Source organism: Panulirus ornatus, chromosome 19 (assembly GCF_036320965.1).
Source record: "Panulirus ornatus isolate Po-2019 chromosome 19, ASM3632096v1, whole genome shotgun sequence".
NCBI lineage: Eukaryota > Metazoa > Arthropoda > Malacostraca > Decapoda > Palinuridae > Panulirus > Panulirus ornatus.
In genome coordinates, this window is record NC_092242.1 from 55,499,582 (window position 1) to 55,512,704 (window position 13,123).

The window sequence follows — 13,123 nt, forward strand, 5'->3', positions numbered from 1 at the left end:
CCATTATCTGTGCATGACACTACTTATCCACAAATTATCTTTGATGACTATCTACACACACCATCACCAACTCCTTCTATGGATAAAATGTAAGACGTGCCTCCTGCCTCTCCTCTTGCCCCTATCTCAGAGAATTAACTCACACCATCATCAACTCCTTCTATGGATAAAATGTAAGACCTGCCTCCTGCCTCTCCTCTTGCCTCTATCTCAGAGAATTAACTCTAAAAACTGATGAGTAGGGTTTCACAGCATGATAAATGACCAGAACTGATGAGTAGTGTTTCACAGCATGACAAACAACCAGTAGGTTTGACTCATAATCCTTCACTAAACCCATTACCAGTGGCTTATACTATCATGCTAAAGCTTATCTTTGATGAGCCTTCAGAGAGTCTTCAGGCACACTGAGCACAACTCCTATGGTAGATAAACTGCAAAGCCTGCTCCCTGCCTCTCCTGCTGCTCTAAATTCAGCTGTAATTGATGCCACCTCTACCACATGTGTATAGGTACTCATCTCTACCGCAGTCTACAAAATGCATCCTGGAAGCTTATGATGGAAGGATTTTGGGTGAGTACTGTATTATAATTTCAGGATTCAATATATGTTTTATACAGTAAATATTTACAAACAATACAAACAATTAACATTCAAACCTGCAATAGGTATAAAAAAAACACAGTTAAAAGTTTTGATATATGCAAACCACAACCTGCAGGGCTATGTCAAAAAAGAAAGAAAAAAAACTTAATTTTCAGAAATTTGCACATTTCATGGTCTCAAGCATTTTGGATTTTTCAGTCTTAACCTGTTATCAAAGCTCTTGCCAAAATGACAATGCATTAAACAAATTATTCATGCTCATAGTTACAAATGAAATAATATAGAGGCTTTGGATGTCTGGTACTGAACTAAAAAGTCTGCTTGATGGCTCCTAACAGGCCCAACCAAGAGGGAAAATTTACAAACTCTACTTATCTTACGCACTGTTTACTGTGACCTACCACTATGAATGGACCACAAGAAACAAACATATTAAAGAGCTTTGTCATAAATCCTGAGTAATTCATGATTTCTATGAAGTCTACAATCTTAAACATTAACTGCAGCAAATTGGGGTCTGCTAATCCTGATAACCAACCCAACCCTGCTACAGTTTTATTGATTTTTTGATTTTCTCTTTTTCAATTTTAGCAGATCAATAAATGACAGCTTCATCCCACCCCTTTAAGGGCCACTATGAGCAGTCAGCTATCCCTGTACAAAAGGAAACAGTTTTTCAATGTCTTACTGGAGTGATAAACACTCCTATCCTCCCAACTCCCTTGCTTTACCATCTTCCCATTCCATCTCCAAAAGCCTACATGCTGTTCATGAAGTGAATGAGTGGTATGTTTTAAAAGTGATCCTGCGAAACCAATGTTTTCACATGGTCAGCAATGATTATTGTTGAATATGTGAAGACTTATACTTGGGTTCATCTATTATCATTATGAAGGGCTTACACTAAGGTTCATCTAGTATCATTATGTGAGGGGCTTACACTAGGGTTTATCAAGCATCATTAAGTGAGGGTCTACACTAAGATTCATCTAGTATCATTATATGAGGGATTATAACTGTGTTCAACTAGCATCATTATGTTACAGTTTAAACTAGGGTTCATCTAGCATCAGTCTGAAGGCTTATATTGGGGTTCATCTAGCATCATTATGTAATGGATTATATTCAGGTTCATGTAGAATAAATATGTTATTTGGTTCTTCTAAAATCATTGTGTTAGGGCTTATATGAGGGTTCATCTAGCATCATTATGAGAAGGCTTATACTAAGGTTCATCTATCATCATTAAGCTTGGGTTATGCTAGGTTCATCTACCATAGCCCTACAGAAGGAATATGACAACCTGTAAATACAAATTTCCAAGGAAAATATCCTCTCCCATGTTTCAAGACATAGTTTTCCAATCTATTTGGTAAAGTCATGCTAAATTCACTATGTTCTGTGATACACATTCTGAAATCCCTAAACTGTCATTGAAATTCTAAACTACACTTATGTATCATTTAGTATTTCCACTTACTTCTACTTTACATCGTACATTCTTTTACTTCTTCCCTACTTCTCCACTCTCTTGTATATACAGTTATTCAAGTATTCTTTTCACATTCTTATTTCTTGGTACAAATAAATGGTTAATGCTCCACCCTCAGGGCAGCCTCACCAAGAAGCACAAGTCTTTACCAGATACTCTAAACTTTGCAACAGAGTCATTAATGCTTCATGATCAAGAGATGGTAAACATATGAAGTGTCTGTATATAACTTATTTCTTGGTACAAATAAATGGTTAATGCTCCACCCTCAGGGCAGCCTCACCAAGAAGCACAAGTCTTTACCAGATACTCTAAACTTTGCAACAGAGTCATTAATGCTTCATGATCAAGAGATGGTAAACATATGAAGTGTCTGTATATAACTTTAAAAGCTCAACTCTAGTTTGAATGAAGGAAGCATGTTACACATCAGACATTGATTTTTCTTCAGGATCTCCGTAGCAGCTGCTAAAAAAAAGTATCAGTAATGGTTTATAGAAACTAACCTTTGGGGTGAGAATCAGCAGAAGTGAGAGAGTAATGGTAAGGTGAGTCCGTGCAAAGTATGCCAGGAATACATGGTCAGGATGTGCATGTAACCAAATAAGATGACGCCCAATATAAAGTATGGTTGATGTGAGGAGCTCCAGCATCAAGGCAGTTGCTAGAGCACGTCGTTCAGAGAGTTCACTTGGCTCACCAGAGTCTCCTGCAGCCTTGTTAAGATGCCATGCCAGGTACAGACCAAAGAAGATGAAGAGAAGTTCCCCTGCAGATCATAACCTGATTTACCAACTAAGCTTGTATGTGCATATAAAAAGAGTCAAAATTGCTGAGCTATGATCCTGCCATCTACAATATCTACTTTAAGTTTCACTAGTTGCTAAATGGATTTGAAAAGTATGTGCAGAAGTAAGGAAAAATGGTCATGTGCCTGATGACTAGATGAAATTCTAGTAATTGGTCCACTGCTTTAAAGTACACAGAATAATAATGTAAATATTACAGAGAAACAAGTTCTGTTATATTGATTATCTTCAAGAATCAATGAAAAAAATGTAAGTAAAGAACAGGGCAGACTTGGGACAGGATGAGGGGATGTCAAACCAGATCTTTGCACTTGAAAAGGTAGCAAATAAAGTTTCAGGGAAAAGGAATAATTGCATGTGATATTCATGGATTCTGAACATGTGACACAGTTACTATGAAAGCATTTTGGCAAATTTTGACTTAAAATGTGCATAAAAACTTTACAGTTGTTTAGAACTTTTACAATGAAGACTGTGCAAGCATAAGAGTATAATCAATAAGAGTGGTGTGAAAAAATAATTCATGGAAGTGTATGAAGGTTGTGTAATATCACCATGGGATGAGATATTACATGAGATAAGGGTTAAGTGGGGTGGTATTAGTGTACTGCTAAACCATGGTGGAGAAAATGAATCTCAAATAGAGCTGTATGCAAGTGATGCTATTCTGTTTTCCAATTCTTGGGAGGAGATGGAGAGAAGAGCAAGAAGAGCCCTTATTTTAGCAGGGAAGTTCATGTATCACATTAATCCAGAGACAGGTGGAGAATATGAGTGAGCTTCATTTTATTTCATTTTATTACACTTTGTCACTATCTCCTGGGTTAGCAAGGTAGTGCAAGGAAATAGACGAAAGAATGGCCCAACCCAGCCACATACACATGTATATACATACACGTCCACACATGCACATATACATACCTATACATTTCAATGTATACATACATATACAAACAAAGACATATACATGTACATAATTCATACTTGCTGCCTTTATTCATTCCCGTTGCCACCCCGCCACACATGAAATGACATCCCCCTCCCTCTGCACGCGCACAAAGTAGTGCTAAAAAAAGACACCAAAGGCCACATTCGTTCACACTCAGTTTCTAGCTGTCGTGTATAATGCACCGAAACCACAGCTCCCTTTCCACTTCCAAGCCCCACAGAACTTTCCATGGTTTACCCAGACGCTTCACATGCACTGGTTCAATCCATTGACAGCATGTCGACCCCGGTATACCACATTGTTCCAATTCACTCTATTCCTTGCACACCTTTCATCCTCCTGCATGTTCAGGCCCCAATCGCTCAAAATCATTTTCACTCCATCCTTCCACCTCCAATTTGGTCTCCCACTTCTCCTCATTCTCTCCATCTCTGAGACATATATCCTCTTTGTCAATCTTTCCTCACTCATTCTTTCCATGTGACCAAACCATTTCAATACACTCTCTTCTGCTCTCTCAACCACACACTTTTTTTATTACCACACATCTCTCTTACCCTTTCATTACTTACTTGATCAAACCACCTCACATCATATATTGTCCTCAAACATCTCATTTCCAACACATCCAACCTCCTCCGCACAACTCTATCTGTAGCCCACGCCTAGCAGCCATATAACATTGTCGGAACCACTATTCCTTCAAACATACCCATTTTTGCTTTCCGAGATAATGTTCTCGCCTTCCACACATTTTTCAACGCTCCCAGAACTTTCTCCCCCTCCCCCACCCTATGACTCACTTCCGCTTCCATGGTTCCATCCGCTGCCAAATCCACTCCCAGATCTCTAAAACACTTCACTTCCTCCAGTTTTTCTCCATTCAAACGTACCTCCCAATTGACTTGTCCCTCAACCCTACTGTACCTAATAACCTTGCTCTTATTCACATTTACTCTCAGCTTTCTTCTTTCACACACTTTACCAAACTCAGTCACCAGTTTCTGCAGTTTCTCACCTGAATCAGCCACCAGCGCTGTATCATCAGCGAACAACAACTGACTCCCTTCCCATTTTCTCTCATCCAGAACAGACTGCATACTTGCCCCTCTCTCCAAAACTCTTGCATTCACCTCCCTAACAACCCCATCCATAAACAAATTAAACAGCCATGGAGACATCACGCACCCCTGCCACAAACCGACGTTCACTGAGAACCAATCACTTTCCTCTCTTCCTACTCATACACATACCTTACATCCTCGATAAAAACTTTTTACTGCTTCTAACAACTTGCCTCCCACACCATATATTCTTAATACCTTCCCCAGAGCATCTCTATCAACTCTATCATATGCCTTCTCCAGATCCATAAATGCTACATACAAATGTATATACAAGTATGTGTATACATGTATGTATATACATACATTAAATTGATCATGTTTCCCGCATCAGCGAAGTCGCACCAAGAAACAGACAAAGAACGGCCCATCCACTCATATACACATACATATACTTAAACGCCCATACACCCACGTATACATACATATACATATCAACATATACACATATACACAAATATACTTACACATACACAGATATATACATACATACACATGTACATATTCATACTTGCTTGCCTCCATCCATTCCAGGCGCTTATCCACCTCTCAGGCATCGCCACCCCCTGCAAACAGACAAAAAAAAAGGGCCACATTCATTCACGCTGTCTCCGGCTGTCATGTGTAATCCACCAAAACCATAGCTCCGTATCTACATCCAGGCCCAACAGACCTTTCCATGGTTTACCCCTAACATTTCACATACCATGGTTCAGCCCATTCACAGCACATCAACCCCGATATACCACATCGGTCCAACTTTCCTCTCATTTCCGTCATGGATAATTTCATAGCTGTAAAATTTTTCCTGAAGTTTAATTCCCTTTCTTCAGGTATAATTTTTGTTTCCCACTACTGGACTTTCTCCTGCTGATCAATGTGTCCTCTCATGTGGGATTACCAAACTGTTGCAGTATCATCTAGACTATGTTTGATTTTTTTTTTTTTTTTTTTTTTTTTTTTAATTTGTCGCTGTCTCCCGCGTTTGCGAGGTAGCGCAAGGAAACAGATGAAAGAAATGGCCCAACCCCCCCCCATACACATGTATATACATACGTCCACACACGCAAATATACATACCTACACAGCTTTCCATGGTTTACCCCAGACGCTTCACATGCCTTGATTCAATCCACTGACAGCACGTCAACCCCGGTATACCACATCGCTCCAATTCACTCTATTCCTTGCCCTCCTTTCACCCTCCTGCATGTTCAGGCCCCGATCACACAAAATCTTTTTCACTCCATCTTTCCACCTCCAATTTGGTCTCCCTCTTCTCCTCGTTCCCTCCACCTCCAACACATATATCCTCTTGGTCAATCTTTCCTCACTCATTCTCTCCATGTGCCCAAACCACTTCAAAACACCCTCTTCTGCTCTCTCAACCACGCTCTTTTTATTTCCACACATCTCTCTTACCCTTACGTTACTCACTCGATCAAACCACCTCACACCACACATTATCCTCAAACATCTCATTTCCAGCACATCCATCCTCCTGCGCACAACTCTATCCATAGCCCACGCCTCGCAACCATACAACATTGTTGGAACCACTATTCCTTCAAACATACCCATTTTTGCTTTCCGAGATAATGTTCTCGACTTCCACACATTCTTCAAGGCCCCCAGAATTTTCGCCCCCTCCCCCACCCTATGATCCACTTCCGCTTCCATGGTTCCATCCGCTGCCAGATCCACTCCCAGATATCTAAAACACTTCACTTCCTCCAGTTTTTCTCCATTCAAACTCACCTCCCAATTGACTTGACCCTCAACCCTACTGTACCTAATAACCTTGCTCTTATTCACATTTATTCTTAACTTTCTTCTTCCACACACTTTACCAAACTCAGTCACCAGCTTCTGCAGTTTCTCACATGAATCAGCCACCAGCGCTGTATCATCAGCGAACAACAACTGACTCACTTCCCAAGCTCTCTCATCCCCAACAGACTTCATACTTGCCCCTCTTTCCAAAACTCTTGCATTTACCTCCCTAACAACCCCATCCATAAACAAATTAAACAACCATGGAGACATCACACACCCCTGCCGCAAACCTACATTCACTGAGAACCAATCACTTTCCTCTCTTCCTACACGTACACATGCCTTACATCCTCGATAAAAACTTTTCACTGCTTCTAACAACTTTCCTCCCACACCATATATTCTTAATACCTTCCACAGAGCATCTCTATCAACTCTATCATATGCCTTCTCCAGATCCATAAATGCTACATACAAATCCATTTGCTTTTCTAAGTATTTCTCACATACATTCTTCAAAGCAAACACCTGATCCACACATCCTCTACCACTTCTGAAACCACACTGCTCTTCCCCAATCTGATGCTCTGTACATGCCTTCACCCTCTCAATCAATACCCTTCCATATAATTTACCAGGAATACTCAACAAACTTATACCTCTGTAATTTGAGCACTCACTCTTATCCCCTTTGCCTTTGTACAATGGCACTATGCACACATTCCGCCAATCCTCAGGCACCTCACCATGAGTCATACATACATTAAATAACCTTACCAACCAGTCAACAATACAGTCACCCCCTTTTTTAATAAATTCAACTGCAATACCATCCAAACCTGCTGCCTTGCCGGCTTTCATCTTCCGCAAAGCTTTCACTACCTCTTCTCTGTTTACCAAATCATTTTCCCTAACCCTCTCACTTTGCACACCACCTCGACCAAAACACCCTATATCTGCCACTCTATCATCAAACACATTCAACAAACCTTCAAAATACTCACTCCATCTCCTTCTCACATCACCACTACTTGTTATCACCTCCCCATTTGCACCCTTCACTGAAGTTCCCATTTGCTCCCTTGTCTTACGCACTTTATTTACCTCCTTCCAGAACATCTTTTTATTCTCCCTAAAATTGAAAGATACTCTCTCACCCCAACTCTCATTTGCCCTTTGTTTCACCTCTTGCACCTTTCTCTTGACCTCCTTTCTCTCCCACTCAATTGCATTTTTTGATATATGCTGTAAATCCTTTTTATGAACATTTCATTGTTTACACACTTGAAGATGATTTTCAACACATGAGAGTACAGCACATGAGAAAGACAGTTAGTAAGAGACCTGATGTTTCACAAGATTATGTACAGGAGGACAGTAAATGTATCCAAAGTTTCTAGTCTGTGGAGACAGAGACAAGGCAGCAAATCAAAAGGCATCTCCCCAACCACCACTCCTGACAAAACAGCCATGAGGAAAGTACCTTAGAAGGAGCATTATGGAGGGAATAGAGAAAAATGTTAAAGGAAAGTGTGAATAGGAAAAGTTCTTTAATGTAATACAGGCTACTCCAGGGAAGAGGCTCTACTATGAAACAGACAAATAGTTTGAATCATATACTAAAAGTAATTTGAAATATGTTTTTCTCTTGTAAATAGGTTTATTTACCAATAGTTGATATAATTAAAGTATTTGTGTAGCCATAATTTAAAGGTACTCATAGTCTTCATCTTGACATCTGTTGACAGTTTATTCCATTGTTCTTTAACTTTACAGCTGGGAAAATTTTTGTCCAATGTAGCATTACATCTTCTATATAGTTTCACTTGTCATTTATTATTGTTAAATCTCTCTAATGTGAAGATTTTGTTGTGTTGTTGAAAATGATTAGTTTTGTGAAAACTTCTGTTTGATTGCCAAGGAGTCTGCTACTTTTTAAAGAAAATTATTTTATATATATGACTTTCATTAGGACTACTAAGTTGTGTACTTGCTTAAAAATCTTCTTCATTTGATGTGATAGAGCAAGGTTATTATTATTATTATTATTATTTTGCTTTCTTGCTGTCTCCAGCGTTAGCGAGGTAGCGCAAGGAAACAGACAAAAGAATGGCCCAACCCACCCACATACACAAGTATATACATACACATCCACACACGCACATATACATACCTATACATCTCAACGTATACATGTATATACACATACAGACATATACATATATACACATGTACATAATTCATACTGTCTGCCTTTATTCATTCCCGTCGCCACCCCACCACACATAAAATGACAACCCCCTCCCCCCCGCATGAGCGCAAGGTAGCACTAGGAAAAGACAACAAAGACACATTCGTTCACACTCAGTCTCAAGCTGTCATGTATAATGCACCGAAACCACAGCTCCCTTTCCACATCCAGGCCCCACACAACTTTCCATGGTTTACCCCAGACGCTTCACATGCCCTGGTTCAATCCATTGACAGCACGTCGACCCCAGTATACCACATCGTTCCAATTCACTCTATTCCTTGCACGCCTTTCACCCTCCTGCATGTTCAGGCCCCGATCACTCAAAATCTTTTTCACTCCATCTTTCCACCTCCAATTTAGTCTCCCACTTATATTTATATAAAAAAAAAGGAGGTAAGGGGAGTGGGGGAGGAATGGGATGTATTCAGGGAAGCAGTGATGGCTTGCGCAAAAGATGCTTGTGGCATGAGACGCATGGGAGGTGGGCAGATTAGAAAGGGTAGTGAGTGGTGGGATGAAGAAGTAAGATTATTAGTGAAAGAGAAGAGAGAGGCATTTGGGCGATTTTTGCAGGGAAATAATGCAAATGTGAATAAGAGCAAGGTTATTAGGTACAGTAGGGTTGAGGGTCAAGTCAATTGGGAGGTAAGTTTGAATGGAGAAAAACTGGAGGAAGTGATGTGTTTTAGATATCTAGGAGTGGATTTGGCAGCGGATGGAACCATGGAAGCGGAAGTGAATCATAGGGTGGGGGAGGGGGCGAAAATTCTGGGAGCCTTGAAGAATGTGTGGAAGTCGAGAACATTATCTTGGAAAGCAAAAATGGGTATGTTTGAAGGAATAGTGGTTCCAACAATGTTGTATGGTTGCGAGGTGTGGGCTATGGCTAGAGTTGTGCGGAGGAGGGTGGATGTGCTGGAAATGAGATGTTTGAGGACAATATGTAGTGTGAGGTGGTTTGATCGAGTAATTAATAATAGGGTAAGAGAGATGTGTGGTAATAAAAAGAGTGTGGTTGAGAGAGCAGAAGAGGGTGTTTTGAAATGGTTTGGTCACATGGAGAGAATGAGTGAGGAAAGATTGACAAAGAGGATATATGTGTCAGAGGTGGAGGGAACGAGGAGAAGTGGGAGACCAAATTGGAGGTGGAAAGATGGAGTGAAAAAGATTTTGAGTGATCGGGGCCTGAACATGCAGGAGGGTGAAAGGCGTGCAAGGAATAGAGTGAACTGGAACGATGTGGTATACCGGGGTCGACGTGCTGTCAATGGATTGAACCAGGGCATGTGAAGCGTTTGGGATAAACTATGGAAAGTTCTGTGGGGCCTGGATGTGGAAAGGGAGCTGTGGTTTCAGTGCATTATTACATGACAGCTAGAGACTGAGTGTGAATGAATGGGGCCTTTGTTGTCATTTTCCTAGCGCTACCTCGCACACATGAGGGGGGAGGGGGTTGTTATTTCATGTGTGGTGAGGTGGCGTTGGGAATGAATAAAGGCAGACAGTATGAATTGTGTACATGTGTATATATGTATATGTCTGTGAGTGTATAAATATGTATATGTTGAGATCTATAGGTATGTATATTTGCGTGTGTGGACGTGTATGTATATATATGTGTATGTGGGTGGGTTGGGCAATTCTTTTCTCTGTTTCCTTGTGCTACCTCGCTAACGCTGAATTTGTTGGTCTCCCATGTTAGTGAGATAGCGCAAGGAAACAGATGAAAGAATGGCCCAACCCGCCCACATACACATGTATATACATACACATCCACACACGCACATATACACACCTATACATTTCAAGATATAAATATATACATACAAAGACATACACATATATACACATGTACATAATTCATACTTGCTGCCTTTAATCATTCCCGTTGCCACCCTGCCACACATGAAATGACAACCCCCTCCACCTACATGTGTGTGAGGTAGCGCTAGGAAAAGATAACAAAGGCCACATTCGTTCACACTCAGTCTCTAGCTGTCATGTATAATGCACCGAAACCACAGCTCCCTTTCCAAATCCAGGCCCCATCCTGAATCAGGTACCCTCTAGGAGTGGATGAACAGCTGGGATGACTGTGCTGCAATCAGGATTTGAACCTATGCGTTTGACACTGGGAGGCTGGTGAATGCATCACCACAGATCTCCATATATGTAAATCAAGTTTGGTCACTTCACTTAAAAAAATAAGGCTCTGATACAGATGATGCAGAGAAGGATAACAAAAAAGTGCCTGAAGTAATATAAACTGCCTTCAGGGAGAGAGGTAAAAAGGCTATAAATTTGCTCACTGTAGAAGAGAGAACAAGGACTTTTTACAGTTACCAAGTTGCTAACTCAAACTGAAAATGCTGACAATGAGCAGTTCTTCATAAGATACAAAAGGCAACAAAAACTCATAACAAGATGCTAAGCAGGAAACTTCTTGGAAAAGACGTGTCATTTATTTTTGAGTGTTAAGGGATGTGGATGGATGGAATAAGTCATTTTATCTATCTGATGCCTGTTCCCTCCTGGAACTCCCTCAAGGGGGTGGCTACAGCAACACTCTCCAAAACTAGTGAACTCCAGTGCCGTTTGCTTAGCCTTTAGTGCCTCAACCTAAACAGACTACTGGCAGAGAGGCAACTCTTGCAGTGGTTGCAAAGGTTCCTACTTAATGGAATAAGCTAAGTAATGAAATTGTGAATGCAGACATTGGAGAAGTTCAAAAAATTGTATGATTTTATTGATATATGAGGAGATGGGGGTTCCATGGATATGGATTTCCCTATCTTGTACTGTACATACAGGTAATTACAAATGGAATATTACAGATAAGACTTACCAGTTTCTTTTATGCGCTTCATAACCCATTACAAGGACCTATCAGTCTCTGACATGTACTTCTGGAAACACTAATAATTATGCCTTTCAGTCTTTGTGACCAATGTAATGTCATCAATTGCACTGCCATAACCAACGATTATTCTGTGCTTAGTTTAAGTGCTGCTAAAACCTACCAGTTTCTGTTACATATTCCCACCAGACACTCTTGCAGACGCTGAATGCCAGACCCTCACTAGTTCGACCCAGAGCGAGGGGAGAGTGTCCCTCAGTTGCCAGGTGAGCAGTAAGAGCAGACCAGGCAGCCAGGTAACCTGTGATGAACACTACCAGGCCTGCTAGGTACTTGAGCAAGTCACGGTCTCGTATCACATAGCGGTGCGCCTTCCTTGTTCGGTAATCCACAAGACTCCTACCAACAGAGAGGTTGTTATAACATGGTAAACTTAATATTGGAAAACTTATCTCTTTAGAAAAATTAATCTACAAAATTAAAGAATAAAAAGATTGTTAATGCCAGGAGAAAATAGTGTCCTTTGTTTCACAGAAGCTTTCCAAATTTTCTGAGATATTACTAGAAGTGGGTTTCCAGGAAAATTCAGTGAGTGCTATCAAATAAGAATACTAAGTGTGTAACTCTGCGGTCACAGCATATATACCCTACTGAACATGTTTTCCTTAATGCATTCACCTAGCTTCATGTTGATGCCACTAACTGTTTGTAATATATGTAAAGCTGGTCAGCAGGTGTAAAAGAAAACAGCGTCATTGAGGATATTCCCATCCCAAAGAAGCCCACTTATCCTGTTCCTGCAAGGAGTATAACCTTGAAGTTGTATTGCCCATACAAGGGGTCCTGGGGATGCATAATTAACTAACCATAACTCCACAGTTAAAAACATGAGTCAGCAGTTATTTACTGAAAGTAATCAAATGTATAGTTTGTTGTGTTTCTAGGTAATGCCTCCCTTGGGGTAAAATTTCACTCTTTACGAGCGCTTATCGGTAGCAACATATTACTACAAAGCATATGGTGACAACTGCTCTCTAGAACTCAAGATTACAATCAATTCCAAATCATAGCACAAATACTGCTTTAATCAAGCCGTCAAAGAAAACATCAAGATCCATTCATATCTCAGTCTCAATCATATATCAGAGTATTTCACGTTGATGCTTGCAGCATTCAAAACCAACCTTTAAAAGTTAAAGACTAATTCAGAAATTATATGACTGGCATCCTGAATTTTGGTTCAATACTGAAAATA

At 40.3% G+C, this 13,123-nt stretch overlaps 1 protein-coding gene across 1 annotated transcript in view; it reads right to left on the reverse strand.

The window, feature by feature from the left end:
- LOC139755518 (metabotropic glycine receptor-like) overlaps window positions 1-13,123 on the reverse strand; it is a 494,688-nt gene that overhangs the window by 18,250 nt on the left and 463,315 nt on the right. Inside the window, exons 8-9 of the mRNA XM_071673905.1 lie at window positions 12,032-12,267; window positions 2,606-2,868 (exon numbers count right to left, since the gene is read on the reverse strand). Of these exons, the coding sequence (XP_071530006.1) occupies window positions 2,606-2,868; window positions 12,032-12,267 (499 nt within the window). The remainder of the gene's footprint in view (window positions 1-2,605; window positions 2,869-12,031; window positions 12,268-13,123) is intronic.